Source organism: Bacillus rossius, assembly GCF_032445375.1.
Source record: "Bacillus rossius redtenbacheri isolate Brsri chromosome 4 unlocalized genomic scaffold, Brsri_v3 Brsri_v3_scf4_2, whole genome shotgun sequence".
NCBI classification, from domain to species: Eukaryota; Metazoa; Arthropoda; class Insecta; order Phasmatodea; family Bacillidae; genus Bacillus; species Bacillus rossius.
Genome location: NW_026962011.1, coordinates 10245637 through 10266799, shown reverse-complemented (window position 1 = coordinate 10266799; position 21163 = coordinate 10245637). Strand labels below are relative to the sequence as shown.

The following is a 21163-nucleotide window of genomic DNA, read 5'->3' as shown; positions in this document are numbered from 1 at the left end:
TAATATGTTCCTTGCAGTTACATACCAAACATACGACAGCCATCAACGCTTGCAGGTTTTCTTAATTATCTATATATATTATATATATATATATATATATATATATATATATTCGAGAGGGTAATTTGTTTAATTCAAAGTTAACACTAACTTGTAATAATTATTAATCATAAACACATTTAAGAGATTTGTAGATACATCTAAAAAAAACTTTGAATTAAAAAAAATAATATGAGTGCTCCACTTTAACCATTTTTTGAAAACAAATTTCAGTAACGCTGCGCCCGCGACGCGATGGAAACATAAAATATTTATTATCGGGAAATATGTCGTGTCCACGATTCATTCGCTTTGACGTCATAGATTGGTCGAAGTGATTGGTTTGGAATTTTCGCGTCGCCGCGGTTTAGATTTCAGCATAAGGCGATCATTGTAGGTGGAGGTGTATGCAGCACAACTTTAGAATCCACGCGAACGCAAAAAAGTAGATGGACTGATTTTCCGGCACCCCTGCTGTAAACACAGCTCCCGTTTGCAGTCGTCGGAACTATGATCACGCTTGGCGTTCAAGCGCTCCGTTCGTAAGCCGAAGAGTTCTGCACGCTACATTTCTGTGACTTTGAAAACATTCAAGGTTAACCGGTTACTACCACGTTTCGTTTCCGTGACCTTGGGGCAGCGCAGTACTGCAGACAGGCCTTGTCCTAATGCTGAATGAAACCAGCGACTCCAATGAACAACGGAACGGTTTCACTTAAATTTCACCCGAGGCTATATATAGGTTTCGCTTCACCATATTGGGATTAGATTTTTATTATAGATTTCCTAGAATAAATGTTCTATAGATTCTTAAAGGCATGTATTTTTTATCTCGAAAAGATTAGCTAAGATTTAAAACACTGTAGCATCGTCTGAGTTTCTTTCAAGTACATGTTTAATGTTGGTACACGAGTCGCATCCATTCAACGTGGAAGCTAACGCATCCAGAATGGCTTGAGTGGCCTCTTGCAGACGGTCACCAATCACAAGGAAGAAACCGCTGGCGCGGGCATGCCTTATTGCAGTCTAATGAGCGTTCGGATTTTATTTTTTGAGAAAAATACATGGCCCTATGTATGCTACATTCACTTTAATGTCATCCAAATTAGTATGCACATGGATGGAATGGAGCTAGTGGTCTTCCCAGAGGGCCAGACCCGTATCCTCCAGCAACAATGAAGTATGCGTGAGTCGAGATGATCTGGGAAAGAAGCGTTGACGGAATGCAGCGATGGGTGACATGGAAGTACCCCGAGAAAATCCAAAGGCTTAAGGCAACGTCCGCCACGTCTCCTACTTGCGAAAAATCCGGGTGTGACCTCCGTGGGAATTGATGGTGGGATTCGAGTGATTTGAAATCTCTACCATCATAGCACCTAAAACATTTCTTCGAGGAAATATTTTAAAAAAATATGGTGGCCTTGGATGAAATTTTAAGTGAAACCGTTCCGGTATTCCTTTAGATTACGGCAGAAAAGTGTATTTATTTCCTGGCCATTGTTTCTGTGCATGCAATATTTCTCATTGGAGTCGCTGTTTCGGCTCTGGAATGAGAACCTTCTTGCTCTACTGCGCTACCCCATGGTCGTGGAAACAAACAAACAAACAATCAGTAGTAACCGGTTCGAAAATCAATCGCTAAGTGGGATGAAAGGTTATGTAATAAAAATAATAAAACAGGGTAATATAATAGAATTTAAGATAGGGTAAAATGGGAAAAACTATGAACTACTCTTTACCATTTCCTATAATTAGGGACCGGAAAAATTCGCGGGTTCAATGACCTGCAGGATGAACTCCATAGTTCTACGTACACTCGGTCAAATGTCACCCACTCATTGGCTGCTGTCGTGTGAGACGTCCCAGCGTAGCAGCCTATGATTCGATAAAGCTTTGGTTGGATGTTTCTCACTGGCCCAACGTCATCCAGGTGAGTTGTGAGCCAATAGCAGAGGCAGCACTGAGGTATAACTATTTGTATTTTAGCCTATCGTGAAATGATTTCGCGAATTTTTCCGGTCTCTACCTATAATTCCACACCTAAAATGGTGAAAATGCAGTAGGTTTAATTTCATAAAGATTTATGTAGTATCATATTCTTTTCCATTTGTAGAAATCTGACCACTAAGTGTATTTTACAATAAAAAAAATATTACCAAAGATTAAAAAAAGGTGCTGTATTACCAAAATGTTTCTCCTAATAGGGGTGAAAATGGGATAAGCTCGGATTAGAGCAAACAATTTATTTAACCGAATATACTAAAGGAGGAGGTAAGAGGCTAAGTAACATTGACTAAGAATTACTTTCTTTATTACTCCAAATTTGACCAATAAGGCGGTGAAAAATGATTAGATTTGGTTATCGTAGCTAATCAAACGGATATCATATGGTATAGATAATAAGCAAACAAAAACTACAAATTTCTCTAGATTATTTAATTGAAATTTTGCCTCTAAGGGGTGTGAAGGGGGTTCATTTAACTTTTAAAAGGAAATAAAATTAGTATATACGAACCTGCCAAGGTGGGAGGTAAGACACTGGGCATCACTAACTCACATAAAAAATTACCTAGTCTATGTTTTACCCGTTTTGAATTGCCATTCCAAATGCGGTGAAATTGGTGTGTGTTTGGCTTTATAAAAGCTAAGCACATGTCGGTATCTACTAAAATACGATATGATACATTTTGCATTATATATATAAGTTGAAACAAAATTAGGGTTTTATTTTAAAACTTAGGCCTTTTACTTCTAATGTATTTGTTTGGTCTTTTCAGAGCAACGGTGATCACAGAATATATTCACAAAAGCGGAATTTGTGAATTTTCACAAACATATTTTGCATTAAAAATAAATACGAGGATTTTTTATGTCCGCCCGGTAGTCGAAAAGGGGGAATGAGTGAGGAATTTGTGAGTTTAGTTTCATTAAGTCTAATCGTGTCTATGAATCCACTTATATGTAAGATAATAAATTTGTAGGGAATGTATTTCACGAAAAATATGATCGCTCATTAGACTGCAATAAAGCAAGCCCGCGCTAGCGGTTTCTTCCTTGTAATTGGCGACCGTCTGCAAGAGAAGCATTGGCATGTTTGGCCAGACCAATCAGGATGAGTGTGTTTCCGTAAAATTTATGTGACTCGTGTGACAGTAGACACATAACTGAAAGAAACTCAACCAATCGCGAAGCACAGACGATGCTACGATGTTTTAACATACAGTATCGAAATCATTTATCGATAAACACATGCCCCTATAGCCTAAATTTGATGTCTGTATCTAAATTAAAATTATAATTGTTTTACCAATTGTTGTTTCCAAACACAGTGAAAAAAATGGAAGGTTTGAATTTATTACATCTTCGATTATAGCCAAATCAAATGAAAATCGAAATGTGGAATTAGGATAATGTACATTAAAAATAAATACGTCAGTGTTTTACCTCTTTTCAAAATTTGTTCCCTATTGGGGTGGAAAGAATGTGTGATGTTATCAGTGTTTAAAATATATAAAAATATACTTAAAGCGGAAAATAAGAAATCGTAACAAGCAATTTATATGCTATCACTATTTCTGAATTCCAAGCCTGAATGTTTTGTGTTAACAGTTTTTTTATACAAGCCTAGACTTGGCATTTAGCCTATTGCTTATTTTGCTTTATTTAAGGATGTTTGGAATATTTCACATTATTTTCTTCTAAAATTCTGTCGAATCGAAAGGACTTTCCTACGTTACTGTTTATGGGCCCAAGCTTTAATTATGTCATTTTTATTTTTGCTTCTTTGCAGGAGCATAGGTCTAGAAATTACGTTATTTTTAAAAGATTTCACGCATATTATACTTCAACGGAAACCGTTTGACAGTGAACTCTATATAGTATTCGGAAGGGTCTCGGTTCTGATTCCGGTCCAGCCATCTTGATGATTGTTTCCCGTATAGCATCTTGAAATCACTCCAGGAAATGTATTCTTTTCTTCCCGAAGGCCGTGACTGATGATCTCCTTACTTTTCTTGTGTCTTATTGTGCCTCAGTCTCTGATGACCTCGAAGTCGACGAGACGTAAAGAGTAACATAATTAAAAACTACGCTTGGAAGATTAGAGCTGAACTGTTGCTTTATTGAAAATAAACTATTTTAAGACGAAACACAGGGCGTCCGGAATATGTTTAACTGATCAAAGTCATAAAAACACAGCTAAGTTTGTACCTGTCGTAGAATGGTTTCGTTGAAATATAATACATGTAAGCGAGTCTTTCAGTTCTCGCCACAGATGTGTAACATCTAATATATCAGTAAAGAGCAAATTCATGTGTTATCAAGTTTCAAATACACTTATAATATGAAACTGACACGAAATTTAACGTAGAACTCTATAAAATTATGCCGAGCGTGATAAATAGCCTATATACGCAGGTTGTGTTTTGAACTACATTTATTGGCGCGAATTACACGCAGTTTCCGCAACCGCAGCTAAAATGCCTTGCCGGAGCAGCTACGTCGACTATCGAATCATTCGATTTGCAGAGCGAAAGTTTAAACTTTATAATGAAACGGCCCCTATAAATGCGAAGACTTGAAAAAATACTAAACTCCGGCTTTAGACCTGATTTTTTTTACAAGGAATTGTATTACAATACTGCCCATCTTGTTAACATTCACTGAACAGTTAATAGAAATACTATAGGTCTAAGGTTTCCTTTTGGCTTTGTGAACTTCTGTCCGCGCCATCCGCCACAGATGACAGTACCGCGGTAGGTAAGGTATTTCCGTTCCACGCGACTTGCCATCCATTCACGAAATCATTCCTACTAAATGTTTACACTTCAATAAGTGGTAAGGATAGGCACAAATTATTATTTTAAATAAATTATTTCAGGACACGACACATTTAGCGGCGGCTTTGAGTTCCACCGGTGTTTTACCAGTCTCTAACACGAGGTGTTCGGACGTCAATCAGTACTCGAAAAGTCACATCCTGTTTGCTGTAAAACAACACCAAAGTGGTGTCGTCCCAGTGAAGGTGCCATTGTATCGACTCGTTTTTACTGCTTCAGCTATTCCAGCGGCTGTGAAATAATCGATTCCAAGGGAATCACATCATCAGTGCCACTGCAACCCGAGGCCACAAATGTTTATTTTCCTGTGACAACAAATATCCTGGTAAAACCACACCGGGTCAACCCATAACTTCTACCCCGGTGCATGACTACAATCTTTGTCATGTAACTCGTCTCAAATTTGAGACCCAACTCTCACTTGCAAAGCATCACATAATGTTTGTTTACGAGTACATACTAAACTTATTCTACGATCATTTAGAAAGAAAAACCCCACATACTCATCCAAGGTAATTTTTAAATTTTTAAGAGTATTATTAAAATATTGTATATTAGAGCTGGAATAACGAATATGTATCGAAGGGAAAATCAGTTTCATTCTGTGGCTCATAATTTTCCTACACGGCATAGAAAGAACATAAATTGTAGTTATTCTTACTCAAAAATTAAAAACAAAAAATTATTTTCAAATAAATAAATATGTCAATATTTTCATGAATAATTTAAATGATGAAAAGATTTCTTGAAATTCTTCCTTTAAATATATATATTTTACCTTTTTATAAATAGATTTTTCTGGAACAATGTTATTTAAAATTAATTGCTCTTTTTAATTTGAAATTTATAAAATCTAATGTGAAATTTCTTAAGTTATTTCTATTTTATTTGTCAACTGTTACGATTTTTAAAAGTTTACGTTAGTCATAATACTGCACGTAAAAAGTGACTAGATGCACTCATACACACGCTTGCTTTAGAGAGTGATGATTTTTCTGTTTAATTTATTGGATTGTAGTCAACGTGTAAAAAAAAAGTTATAGCAAAAAAATTATTATACTGGAACCACTATAAATTATTTAAAAAAAACACAGTTTACAGAACATTAGCAGAAGGATACATAGATAATTGGTATTACTACAGAGAACTGTCAAATTTGAGAACGTTACACGAGACAGACTAGATAATGTTTAAAGTCAGACATAATACATTAAATTATTTTGTTTTATCAACTATAGGATCAGTCACTCTCATCCAGCTGGACAATGCATACCACTTAAACTTCCACGGTCACCATTTTCTAAATATTTAATCGTGAAAATCTGGACTCGGCAACAAAAAATACAGTATGTCCATAAAATGTCACAGTTATAAATTTTAATACTATCAACTGTAAGCGTTGTAGAATTCTGGTTCAAGGTCATTACAATGTCACATTTAAAGAGTAACTCCCGCAGTTTTAGATAAGCGCATGTGCGAGTAGGCCTACTGCTTTGTTATGTTCTCGTTTGCAGCGCCACCTACGCAAAATGGAGACTCCTGTGCGTAAAGCATTTATTGTTCTGCAATTTGCTAAGAGGAAAACTGTAATTTAAGGATAGAGCCCCTCCCCATTGGAATCTCTTTGAACTAGAATGGTTGAACGTCAAAGTCACTGACCGTTGGATTGGTCGTAATGGTCTAGACGACAGAGCTCATTCTCGCTGGCCTCCACGTTCACCTGACATAACACCATGCTATTTTTTTTCTCGTTTGGGATTTATAAAAGATAGTGTCTACGTTCCGCCGCTACCTAATGATTTGCCAGATATGAAACACAGGATTAAAGAGGCTATTGCTTCCTTTACTCCGGACGTGATAACCAGAGTGGGGGAAGACTTGGACTTTAGGTTGGATGTGTGCCGTATAACTAAAGGTGCACATACTGAATACTTGTACGAAAAACTAGGTTAGTTTACCTTCAATTTGATGTATGATTTGTTGTAAGTAATTTTAATCAAACTGTTATAATATACCATTGCATCATTGTTTTATAGACAACTTCTACCTTGTTTCGAAATTTGTAACATAAAATGCAAGGTAAATATAGTGATTTAAAACATACTTATGGACATACGCCTTAGCTGGTTTTCACTGAATGTCATAAAGGACAAGAAAAATGAATACACAAAACCACAAAAAAATAAACCACTTCAGAAATTCCGTAATATCGAAAGATTTTGGCTTTTTTCTTCGTGTTTGTATATTAATTTTTCATGTCCATTCTTGTTTTTCTAAGACATACAGTGAAAACCAGCAATGAAGTAGTTCCATAAGAATGTCTTTGCGAAAATCAAAGACGATATCGTATACTGTTAACTTTTTTGATAGAATATAAATATTTGTGTAAAGTTACAGATATATGTAAATTTGTACATTTACATGAAAACAACTGTATCACTACAAAATAGTGGGTTCAGATTCTTATGTTATTCCAATACCGCCAATAGTTGAAGTTATTTGCAAACCGTTCCCTGAATAGCTTTACAGTATCAACGGCGCACATTAATTAGCATAATAAAACAAAATAAATTCCAATTAATGAATGCTAGATTATTCATTCCATGGTTTAAAAAAAAATGATGCTTGAATGAAAACTCATTTCAATTATAAAATTATGCACCAATTTTCTTAGGACATTTTCAGTATTATCTCGAAAAACGTTATTTCATACATGCGAAAATGATCATAGCAAGGTGACGTACAAAGTTACAAAATTTTCTTGTAGTGTTGCAAACTACTTCTTGGCAATTGGTTTTCAAAGGATTCTGTGTAACGGATTGAACGTCAACACCACCTGAGCGAAAGCAATGCCAACAGGCCTCGATGCCGGCTCCAGCGCCGCAGTTGGCACGCGTGCCTCAAACACCGCACGAGGAGGGAAGCCTACGATTCACTCATCCTTCTGGACATACCCGAATACTCACGTTGGCAAGCCTTCTTTCAACAGACGAGTGGCCAACGCCCGATCGTGCATCTTCGGTTTTTTTTTGTTTATTGTAAATAAATATGCAACTCATGAAAACTAATGGTCAATTAGGTTATGTTAGCTACATTATAAATACTTCAAAACATTGTGGATGGTTGATTTGGTTAGGATAGCTACATTAAAAATACTGTGAAATCATGTAAACGGTTTCCTAGCGCTGGATAGCTACATATTAAAAAGTTATTTGCTAAGCAACCATAAAATGATTTTACAGTTTTTTTAATGTAGCTATACTTGCCTAATATAACCAACCATCCACAGTGTTTTAAAGTATTTTTAATTACTTCTTGCTAATTTTAAGAAAAGAAGGCTTGCCAACGTGAGTATTCGGGTATGTCCAGAAGGATGTGTGAATCGTAGGCTAACCGCACGAGGAGGGGGAGCGCGGCGCGCCGGGTCGCAGCTGCCCCTCGCGGGCGCAACGACCGTCGCGTGCCTCGGCTCCCCGCCCCGGTTGACACGGCCGCCGCACGAATGGGCATGCGCGCGCGTGACCCGCAGACCAAACTCCGGCCGCAATCGCTCCGCCCCGCGCGCCATGTTGGAACCTCCGTTTTCCTCTCTTCGCTACTTTTCCAAGGGCTATCCCTGTAAATTCATCGCGATAGCTCTTTCGCACATTGTGTTTCGTTACAAATTCCCTCAACAGATATTGTACAATTGCGGCGCAACGTCACGCAAGTGTTGATGACGTCCTGCTGCTAAAATATAAAGTTTTGTAAACACCTGGTGAGGAAATTTGTGACCCAACAACAAAGTGCAAGAGAGCTATCTGGACTAAACTTACAGGAAACTGATTTAACGGCAATTAAGAACACGCAGCTTGTGAGAATGAGCCTTTGATGCTGGAATATAAAATATCGCGGCAGATGCGATGCCTACGACGAGATCCGACAGCAAAATATCGCGTTATTGCGGAAATGCGTTTACTAACATATGTACTTAAAAGATTTCACAAACTAATTTTATATAAAAAAACTAAATAAAATTGTTTTACGAATGTACAAAAAAAAAAAGCATTTTAAAAAAAAATTCTGAAACTCAATAACGAAAAATACAACCCTTTTAATCGGGAAGACTGTCACGCGAATTGCGTTGCGGCTGGCGTCATAGATGTGTCCAACGTGATTGTTTAGAAAAATACATAATTCGCTTAGCTTCGCTTGTGCTATTGTGATTCCAACGTAACATGAGAGTAGAACGCGCAAGCGTATTATATATATGACGTGGCATAAATATTTCCCCAGGCTTATATACCCAGTTAAAGCTTGATAGTATTAACAGGTTTGCAGTCTAGAGCAGTCGGGAGAAAGTGACTAAGTGATTATTTCACGGGAGTAACAAATTACTGCCCTAACCATTACATCAGCCCAAGAATGAATGTATGTATATATAATATAGGTATACAAATATATGATTTACAGCTTGTAGTAGGCCTACATCTTTCGTATTAAATTTTATGGCTCGACATGCCATAGTACCTATACTTATTGAAATCAACATACTATAAACTATACTGTTAACCTGTAAAAAACTATCCAGTCCTTCTAGCTGGGTACATAAGCCTGGGGAAATATTTATACCACGGCATGCCAGAAATAACGATGGATAACAATAATTTTAAATTATAAAAAAATGTAAAAAAAAAAACCTATATTGAGAGGCCAAATCCTCTTTTAAGTCTCGGCTTGTCCCACCGTATTAAGATATTCTTTTTTTTTTTTTTTTAACACAATGTCTACGGAAGTTACACTACTTATAAGTAATTTTTTGGTCCCTTTTTTCATAGCATTTCTTCATGAGTTGGAGAGAGAGAAAAATCTCACATGGCAGGTGAATCAAAGCCTTAACGATACATGTTTGTAAGGGTTGGTTGTAACAAAAATGGTTTCAGACAAAAGTATTAGATAATAGGTTTAAGGTTTACAGTAACTTAAAAGGATTTGTTACTGTACCTACTAAGAGAGTTCTGACTCTTTTTGTCCTTCAACCCATGTTTTTCCCAACCCCTTTGAAATAAACGTTTTTGGTACTTCTCTTAGGATGTAAAACAAATTTAAACGGATGAAATATTTTTTTCATATAAAGAGTTTTATAAATATTTTAATTTTTTTCAAAAACCTCCATTTCTAAACGAATGGTTATAATTTGAACATTAACGAATTCGACTAAGATTTTACATTTTTTTAATTTTATGTATCAGTCTAGAAGTCATTTGTGCAAAATTAAGACAGTTAACGAATCTATTATATATAATATATATACATATATTACGACAGTTAACGAATCCATTATATATATATATATATATATAACTGTCGTAATTTTGTACAAATATATTCTAGACTGATACATAAAATAAAGAAATTAAAATCACAGTCAAATTCGTTAATGTGCAAATTAGAACCATGCGGTTAGAAATGAAGGTTTTTGAAAAAAACATGAAAATATTTATAACAGTCTTTATATAAAAAATATTTAATCCTTTTGAATTTGTTTTTCCTCCTAAGAGAAGTACCAAATATTTATACCTACACACACACAGACGTACACAAACTCATAAAACCTACCTCATTCTAATTTCGCAAATGTAAATACTAGTTCGGTTATGTCTATCGTTCACAGCAGAGTCGTCTACCGCACGTGCGAATCTGTACACCAAGGTCATGTAGAGAACAAGCTATAGTTATCCTTCACGTAACACGCTATTGCGTTATATGCACGGCAGCCTGACGCAACTTTCGAAATGAGTGGTAAGGATTGCGCAGAGAAACGCCTGCACTGCAACGCAAATTGATACAAACGTAACTACATATAATAAAACAATTATGTTTTTCTTAGGACCCAGAGTAAACACCGTATGAATAGGCATATTACCAGCCATGTGTCATGAGCACACTTCATTAACCTACTTCACAGCTATAGGCAGGATAGCACTTCGACACTGAACGGCATTCGCAATGTCGTGTCATTGCTTTTCAACGTCAATATTATTTGGTTACTTTGTAATTCCTACGAATGTTTCACTGTAAATAAGGATTGCAAATTTGTTTTCGCTATACATATTTGGACTAGAAATATTCTAACCGCTATCTAGAATTAGTACAATATTAAGCAAATGGTCATACAAAAAAATTGCCAGACAAATTTCTCATGGTCACGCATTAAAAATTTATTTTTTGCGACTCCGCCACTTTGTCCCATTTTCCCACTTAGAAACTATTTCTTCATAATGAACTGGAATGAGCATAAAGAAAAAAAATTAAACTTTCCACATAATCAGGGATCGTTCTACAATCGGGTGTCGCAATCAGTGTGCTAGGAGCTGTAATTGGAGACCGCCTTGCTCTGGAACAGGGTCACCGGCTGAGTGACGAATGCTGATGACTTTATCCGCGTGACGTGTCCATGCCTCACTGTCTCCTCCGAGATAAGGCAGAAGGCTCGGCGACGCGACAGCGCACTCCCTGGCCGCAGGGAATGTGCACGTAGAAAAGTTATTGTGACTCTCGGAAAAAAATAACCTGATGATAACTGTATTAAAAGAGTAAAACTACTATTTTTGGCCTCAAAAATAATTTTAAAGACTAGCAAGATCGGAAATTTCGGCAGCAGTTGCTAGAGTTGTAAGTGGAAACTTTTCGGGAGGAAATTATTCCATACGAAAAATTTTTCTGTAAATATTAACGAATATTTACCCGAGATTTTTTTTTCCTTTACCAAATAGAATTCCATAATTTCAGGTAGGTTGATACACGCTCTGCAATAATTTCTTTTCTGAAGATTGGTAGATACTGTTTAAACAATTATTTTGTTCCTATCATTTGGCTGAGGGTTTTGGTAAATAGAAGCGAGGACCCTACCCCAATCTCAAATTATAAATGAGCCATTTGAAGGTAAATAAACACAAATTACACGTTTTATTTGGCTCTGTATTAAAGAAAAAGGTGATACAATTTATTTGTTGTGTTTCTGCGAAAGCATAAAACACTGAAAAAACTTTCCGTTTTGCAGAAAATGTTCCGGCAAATTGCAGGAAAATTTTCTCAAAATTACTTTCCTTGAAAACTAACATCTCTAGCAGAAGCCTATATTTTGATACTTTCTAGCGAAGGTCATGGGATGGCGATTATTAAATGGACTTAGCGTGACTAGATGAATTGCTTATGCCCTATTATCCTGGAGCATTACCTTGAAATTGACGTTTGACTTTCGCTTCATCTACGACCTTTATAGCCAGGGAAACACACGTTGTGTGTCCTAACGGTTTCCTGAGAGTGTATGGGGGGTTAGGGAGAGAGAAGTTCAACATACATCTGCACTTTAATTCAATCCATTATATACTAATAGGAAGTTTGTCTGTAAGCGAGATGTAATCCCAGCAAAAGCTACTACGTCGTTTAAAACAAAATTTCAACTTTATAACATCAATTTCAGACAACTTTTTGCTGGTTGTATGAAGATATAACCCCGAAAATGAAACGATGAAAAATTACTTTTCAAAAAGTAGCAGTGCTTTAAGAAACATCTATTTATAACACAAAACAATAGCTTTGAATTTTTTTTTCGGCATATCACAACAACTACACAATGATATTCGATGCAAAGGTTTTGTTGGTTAGAATTTTTTTTTGCTAACTTAAACACTTGATTTTACATAGTTAGAAATTCCATCCCTAAATAGGTTGATTTATACTAATAACAAACTCATTCAAGGTGAAATAACTTTTCGTTGCAAATATTGATGAAAAAACTATAGGCCTAGATTTCTGCCATTTACATTGTTTATATATATATATATATATATATATATATATATATATATATATATACTTATTTATTTATATACATATATATTCGGGAAGCCTACAACTCACATAGTTTCGGTTCCCTACCACGTTCGTACAACTTCGGATTTCTCTCAAAAATTGAAATTAAAAAAATCGAAGGGTTAGGTTAGTTTTCATTTGAAACTTCTGATTTAGCGGCTGAAGTGGCGTTAGTACCAAAACGCAAAACTTCGGAAATCTTCGGAAATTCTTGCAGGGAACCGAAACTACGTGAGTTGTAGGCTTCCCATATATATTCTGGTATTGCGCAAATTACTGGAAGTATTTGAATTTCAATTGGGCAAAAAGTAAATTGATATGGTTTTACAATTTAAAAATGTGAGCGAGTTTTTCAGTACTAACCGGAGGTGTATAAACATCTCTCCCCGGTAACGAGCAAACTCATGTGGTCTCATGTTGCAAATGAATTTATAATTCGTAACTCGGACACGGAATTTAACGTGGAATTTTTTTAAAGTAATGCCGATCGTGATAAATATGTGAAAAATATTAATTTTAGGGAAAAGCTGTAAAATATTTCCCCTTTTTAAAATCTGACTATAAATCTGTTTAACAAGACGGTAATTATCTAACCTAGCATAACCAAACCCAACGCAGGTTAGATTAGGCTAATTTTTATTTATTTCCTACAATTTTTCTCAAAGTCGGTGCTTTTGATACGCTTCGGATAGTTTCGGGACAGTTACGATGCAGTTCGTGCGCACGGTGTAGGCATCGTGAGTTAAAATAACAAAAAGAAAATATGGACATTTGATGCATTTCGGCTAGTTTCGAAACAGCTATACGATGAAATCTGTCTGCACGGTGTAAGCAAGTGTGTAGTCAATATTGGCTTCCTTTTGGTTTTAAAATCCGTGCGACAGTCTACTCAAACATACCACTACGGTCCGGAAAAAAAAATTGTCAAAATAGCTAAAATATAGAAATCACAGAAGTTTTCATGCAAATAATTGACAAGTAAGTAAAACAATAAGTAATAAATATATGCAGATTAATGTAAAGAGTAAAAAAAAAATCTCGCGGCAAAAATAGAATAAAGGAAGGATATGTTTAAATTCAGGTTACGTTGTAAATCTTGGTAACATAAAAAAACAGCACCGTTGGTAACAACACACGAGCTAAAATACTTCAACACGCAAAAATTATATATAAATACTAAATTAATCGCGTCACACGAAAACAAGAAACACGCACTTACCCAATAGCTGGGGGAATATATATATATATATATATATATATATATATATATATATATATATACACGTACATACACAGATACACACGGATGAAACACGCGGGTCCGTCAACTTTTCGAGAATTCTGAGACTTCCACTCAGACGCAGCAGCAATGTTACGCATTACCGTTTATTCGACTTCCTTCCCATTCACGAAATTACTCCTACCAAATGCCGTATACCGAAAGCTAAGATATTTACACATTTAAAAAATAAACCTATTTCCGAAGCTATTCAAATGGAAGTTAAGATATTGTGGATAAATAATATTAACCGTAAAAAAAACTGTCAACTCATATTCATTCCATTTTCTGAAATTCCACTACTAAGAGATGTCAAACAAGTAGGTATGTTTAGTTTTATAAAATATACATATGCAAATAAACGTATGCAAATTTACTTGAGTGGGAGGTACGATACCGAGCATGAATAGCATTCACAAGATGTTATGTAGTAAAATTTCTTATTTTCATTTTCAGAAATTTTTTACCTTGGGACTTGCCCTGGAGCCACCCCTGGCAAGAGGGTCTCACGCAAACCGGCCAAATCAGTCTCCGTTTAAGTGATCCGTCTCCGTTTCCGTGCCATTGTAGGACTGGCCTTACGAGGAAGAGAGAGGAACTAAAAGACGCCAAATAGACTTCAACAGTCTTTATGCAAAAACTATTTATATATTTTTTTCTTTTATACCTCATACAAAATTTGTTTTGTTAATATAGACATCGCACATTAAGAAATTTTCCAAAACTATAACCTACACTAATTTCAACAGATAATATTACTACGGTTGCCGTCATGTCCTAAAACATATATATTATAAATATTATATATATATATACATATACCACAAAAAGCGATAGGTTATTTTTTCCGACACTCCACAAACCCTATTATCGTATAACCTTCGTTATCCGCAATTTAAGGGATAACAACGAGCAAGCAATATCATTAAAATAAGTCAGTCAATAATAATAACAATAATAATCTCAAAAATAATTTACAATGGTTTTCCCCTTAGCTCTAATGGTGATTGTATCATTGAAAGAAGACAGCAACATAAATAACACTGAAAGAGACTATATTAAAAATGTCTGCGACAATGTAAGCCAAAAATGCATCAATGTAACGCTATGAATGTTAATGTGTATACTATGTCAAATAAAAGTATTATAAAATGATTTTAAAGCTAACCAAGGTGGTGAAGGGATGACGGAGCGCGGGAGGGAGAAGCCTCAGAGTTGTTTGACGGGACGACGAGAAAAGAGGCGCGTTCAACGCTGGCGCAGAGCAGCGAAATCTTCCTTCCGTCGAAACGTGAGGCGCCTAAGGAATCGTCCGCTGCAGGTTTCGCCGTCACTTGGCTGACGTAAAGCTGTTGTGCAGCGCGGCGACGCGACGCGGAAGAGAAAGGCTGCGCCGAATACCGAAGTGATTGGACTTCGACCAACTGCTGAATGGCTAAACAATAGGGGGCCCCTACATGTAAGTTTCATTTCGAACAAGTAGTTTCAATTTCCGGCAAGTTTTACCAGTTGGTGGCCTCAAACTTAGAGGGGACATACGGAATTTGCTGTTACGGGGGCATAATATTTTGAAGAGGGGCTTTACAGGTGGGCATGTGGGACCCTAGGTCCTTCCCCAAAAAATTTGACGGATTAACTCTATAAAATAAAGTTTTTTTAAACCAATCTGGAACTTAAATTTAAACATGGGTTTTGTTCATTCATCTCGAGAAATTTGTATTTTCCTGATAAATTATTCTCGGGATGGTTTTAAAAATTCTTACGATCAAATACCCGTAAAATCGCGTTATTGTGCGATGCAATAAAATCTAAGAAAGATTACGGGGCCCGGGTAGTAACGGAGCCAGGGTAGTAGCGGGTTCCACGACTAGCAAGGCCCCGCGCCGGCCTTTTTTAATTTTAATTTTCCCCGGTGGTCTAGTTCTCTGTGAAATATACGGATATTCATGCCAAAAAGGAATTATTTAAATTTATTACCATGCAATTCAACTGAGTTTTTATTATTTTTTACTAAAAAAATAATATTTTTTTACTGTTTTGTGTAATGACGCAACTTCACCCCGGACTTTGACAATTTTATATATATATATATATATATATATATACATACATATATATATGACTTATTACGAAAGAATATCAAAATTTCTTTATGACAAAACATTCGCCGAAATGTTCTTAACATTTTCCAGAGGTTGGCTTTTACATACCTCCCACGACCCCTGACAAGGCCCTTTTCCAAAATATTTGGGGAACCGCCAAGACTATGTCCTCCCTGCACTTATGAACCTCCTCCCCCACGAGTAGGTACTTTGAGAAAAGGCTCACACCTCTCTTCCCGAGGTTTTTTCGTTTTGAGCTGGCCACCTCTATGTGACTTTTCAGGTATACGTGGTTCCCCAAATAACCAAAGGTAGGCCTGGTTCGAATCCCGATATCCTTCGCCGGTGAGCATAATGCGTTTAAAGGCCCGGACACAATCAGCATAGTATTAACACAGGCAGGGGCGCAACAACAGGGGGGGGGGGCAAGGGTATTATGCCCCCCCCCCCTCTGAAACCTTGAAGTGGGGGCAAACCGGGGCAAAGAAAGTGCTGTGTAATCAAATTTGTTCCACCTTGAAATACAAATTTTCCCGGGGGAGGACCCCCGGACCCCTCGCTTCAATAGGAGGGATCGACGAATCTTTATATAAAGGTATATTGCCCCCCCTTTGCAAATTTAGTTATTGCGCCCCTGAACACAGGGATAGTAAAATACAAAACAAGCACAGCAGCAGGGTCGGCGCGTCCATATAGGCGAACTAGGCAACCGCCTAGGGCGTCAAATAGCTGGGGGCGGCGCAGCACGACACATAACAGCTGATATAATATGTTTAACGATTATCGAAACTAGATGAAAATGGATTTTTGTAACTGATGGAATGTTTATATTGATATAAGTAATTATTTAAGGTCCACGGCGACCTGTTTATGATTTGTAATAAGTAAAAAATTAAAAAAAAAAAAAAACACAAGCCTGCTTACAATTGATTGTTGACAAAATCTTAAGCTTACGTGATGTATTTTGAGGCAAGGAAAATTTTTTTGGGGTGTCCGGGAGGGGGGGGGGGGCGCATTAAGGTTTTTCGCTAGGGCGCCAATTTACCTTGCACCGGCCCTGCACAGCAGGCTGGCTTCACGGAATGTAAACGTATCCCATTTCTTTGTTATATATTCGACTAATTAATGCTGCCGTAATTGGTAGTACATAATCATATGGGGGGGGGGATGTGTTTACAATATAAAAATTATAAATGCGCAGGAATTTAAAAATTCAATGAAATTTTATTCTTCTTCGAAAAGTACGCGTCATGTTTATAGCGTAACCCCATAGTGCGAACATAGTGAATTTAAAATGATATTCGGTAAAATCATTTTCTGGTAAATAAAGTTCTTAAAAGTCGTAGCAGAACGTTCAGTGCTTCTGATTGACCGAAAATGTATTTCTTAATTACTTAATACCAACAACGTGATAGTATTGATGGTAATCGTAATTTGCGATCGTTGCTAGTCGGAAGTTCAACTGTTATGTTTGATACTGTGTTGTGTTGGTGATATGATAAAAGTTCCTTTCAGTGCCCGGGCCTTGTGGCGACCACGGCCTCCGAGAACCTACGCCGCATAGAAGTAATCACGTGGGTGTAGTAGTTGATCTAGTTTGCGCGATCCATGCAGTCGAAATCCCGGGATCGAGTAATAGCCCAGGTGATGACGCGTAAATTGAAACAAAAACCTTGTGATTGATGTGGACTGTGGCCAGCTAGTAGCCCCCCTCCCCCAAAATCCTTTATATACATATATAATTACCACAAACGAATTGAAATAATTAGAAAACAAACAGCAGGCGAAGTGTTTCTATCCATCCCCTCCTCCTACGAAATGTGTTCGTGTTCCCTCATGCCTGTGGTATGTAGTGGAAGAGGAGAGAGCGGGGGAGGGGGGAGGCCCCTCCTACCGGACACGCCTAGCGCGCCAGGAGCTCGCCGCGGCGACCTTGGGAACTCACCACGCACACCACCTGCAGCGTGGTGTCGTCGCCGAAGGCGTAGAAGGCGAGCAGCAGCAGGCCGATGACGAAGGCCATGGACGACACGGTGACGCAGGTGCCGCGCTTGCTGGCGTGGCAGCACGACGACGAGGACGAGCCGGCGCCGCCCTTGCCCGCGGACATGGCGGTCTCCACGGGGCGCGCACGCGACGCTGGTTCCGCCGTCGCCTCGTCCCAACTGACCCTCCTGCGCCCGCGGGCCGCCGCAGCTCCCTCCTCCCCGCCCCCCTCCCGCGACCCGGGCCTAGGGCTTGCCTCCGTCTCCGTTTCGGCTTCGTCACGCGCGCTCTCTCTCTCCCGCGGCGCGGGCGAGACTGGCCGACGGTGCTGCCGCCAGCGGCCGGAGCACCCAAGCTCGCGGGGTGACGTCACGGCGGTAAACACCGCACGCTCGCTGCCTAGAGGTCGCTTCAGGATCAACTACAGTGCTGCCGCCGGGTGCCACTCTTGCCAACCGTCTTTTTTTTTAATAAGTGGGGAGGTCACAAAAATTTGCAATAAATTTTCCCTGTCTTTCTATGACCCAAATTTTCAATTTCCCTGACTTTTTAAAAATAATTTAATTTTTTTAACATTTTTCTGACAGAAATAAAGAAAATACAAAGTCCGCCATATTCATAACTGACCTTTTTCTCTCCCCACTTTCTTTATTTCTTGAAAATTCAAACAGAACCATGCATTCGCAATTTTATAGTGTGTATTATTACCATTCGCTAAAACGCCATCTGAAAGAGAAAAAAAAAATGCATTCACTCTGGATGGTGGTAGACTGGAGCATGACATTTCGAAAGGTCAGGGACCACAAATTACTATCACTTAGGAATTTCCACGACTTTTCAATGATTTTAAATAGATTTCTTAACTTTTCCTAACAAATTCCTAATTCCCTGACTTTCCTTTCCAGAATGTGGACATCCTGGTATGACTAAGTCTTAGCGTCTAGTCAACGGCAAAGTCACTGCAGGAAAAAAAATAACCGTAAAGGAAAAATCAGGCGCACGGCCAGGGATGTTTTCCCACCCCAATGCCCCCCCCCCCTTTTTTTTTCCAAACCAACCAGACCAAAACCTTTCCCGACAACACCTCATATCGCCACCACATATTTATTCCACTATTCCAACTATGTTTTATTCCACTTGGATGTTGCATTAGATTTTTTGGCAGTCATTTTTATTTTTAATACATTGCAAGTTGGATAGTACGCGAAAAATACTATTGTTATTGTTTAAATATTTGACAGTATACATGCATGCATATTTCAATACAAATAATTAATTTTATCTGTCTTTCAAATTTTTTTGTGTGTTCTAACACAACGATATTCAAATAAATATCTGTAGTAAAAATTACTCTGCCAGTTTCGTGCCCCCCCCTTCCCCCCCCCCCCCCCCCACAAATGCGGTGCCCGGGACACAAGCCCCGTCTGTCCCCTCTAGTTACGTCCCTGTGCATGGCCCTCAGAAAGAAGCCATGCAAGGATGTAAAAACATGGAAAGCCACAATCAGGATGCCTGGAGCAGGATTCGAACTCGTGCCCTACCGAAAGCAGGATCAGTGAATTGCCATTTCTCCATGTAACTCGGCCTTCGTTCATTGCAAGGTGTTTTCCACGGTATGTTAATTTTAATGGATGTGTTTTAAAAGTATGGTAATGCATTTCAAAATTTTCATAAATATGGAGGTCTTAGGCATATTACAAATAATATAATTAATCTGATTTCATCTCATTTATTCATTTTGACTTTGGTCTTTTATAGTTTATACGACCATCACATAGCTACTTTTTTATAATTGATAAAACCATTTATCAACGATTCCGTAATTACATTATGGGTTTGTTTCATTCAAATCATCGAGAGAAAAATACGTAACCGTTCCAGCTTCAACACACGGAACAAACGACGGTTTAGAATGTTATGTATAAAAGTTATTATATTGCTTGTACTGAAGTGTGTTTACCGCTGCCACGAAAACTCATTACAGAACTATTCTGTTCTCCTTCGCTTTCTAACTCTGAGGCGATTGAAATAACCTAGTTCGTGACTGCATGCCTGGGTGATGTTTTCAGCTTGGCTTGGCCTTGCAGGCTGTACGCAGAGGCACATAATCTTCTGACAAACGACGGACTAGGCCCGGGCTGCTGGGCCATTGTCGAGTTTTGAGATTAGTAATAGAATTAATAGGAAACCCTACAAGTAATGTTGTACGCGCAGATTACGTTTAGAGTTACGGTCCTAGTAAAGTTTACGGTCTTTAATTTTTGATGTGTAACATCTAATCTCTCGGTACACGGCATTTGGTAGAAGAATGTCGTGAAATACAGCTGAGCAGATGTTACATTTAGACGGTTTATATATATATATATATACATATATATATAGGTATATATATGTGTGTGTGTGTGTGCGTGCGTGTGTGTGTGTGTGTGCCTTTAATAATAATATCCTTAACATATGTTATAAATATGCATATGCATGAAACATATAAAAATATGTTAGCATATTATGTTACATATGCAAGAATACATCTAAATGTTTTCACTGAGCTGGATTTCCAAGACTTCTGTTGGTTTTCTCCGAGTGCTCCTGAATATTCGTGACAATATTTTGTTAGGTTTCTCCGTGTACAAAATGAGACATGCAATTGTATTCAGAGTTTCGTTTGATTGACGAACACTTACAATATATATTTTTTATTTTGTTGAACTCAAACAAAATAGATTTATTACTGAGTCTATTACTATGCCGTGATACGGCCGAGAAACACTATCATGCAAGACGAACATACTTCTCCTTGATGTCTAGCGAAGTCCTAATTCTCTTGCGATCGTGAGTAAGCATCCCGTATCCCATATATCCCAAAAATAATAATACAACTCAACAAAACATGTGGCGACATCGATTGGCCAGCATAGGAACTACTTGCAACAAGTAGTATGAGATAAATTAATTCCCGCTGATGAAATAATAAAAATTATATTTAAGTAATGGTTCCCATTTAAAACTCTCAGTAAACATCTGATATTATTCACAGAAGCTCATATGAATCCAGGTTACATGCC

General features: G+C 37.6%; 1 protein-coding gene across 1 annotated transcript in view; it reads right to left on the bottom strand.

Annotated features, from left to right (window-relative positions):
* LOC134542503 (testicular acid phosphatase homolog) overlaps window positions 1–18319 on the bottom strand; it is a 70775-nt gene extending 52456 nt beyond the window's left edge. The window contains exon 1 of the mRNA XM_063386852.1: window positions 18061–18319. Coding sequence (XP_063242922.1) covers window positions 18061–18225 — 165 coding nt within the window. The 5' untranslated portion in view covers window positions 18226–18319. The remainder of the gene's footprint in view (window positions 1–18060) is intronic.
* Window positions 18320–21163: the final 2844 nt, after the last annotated feature.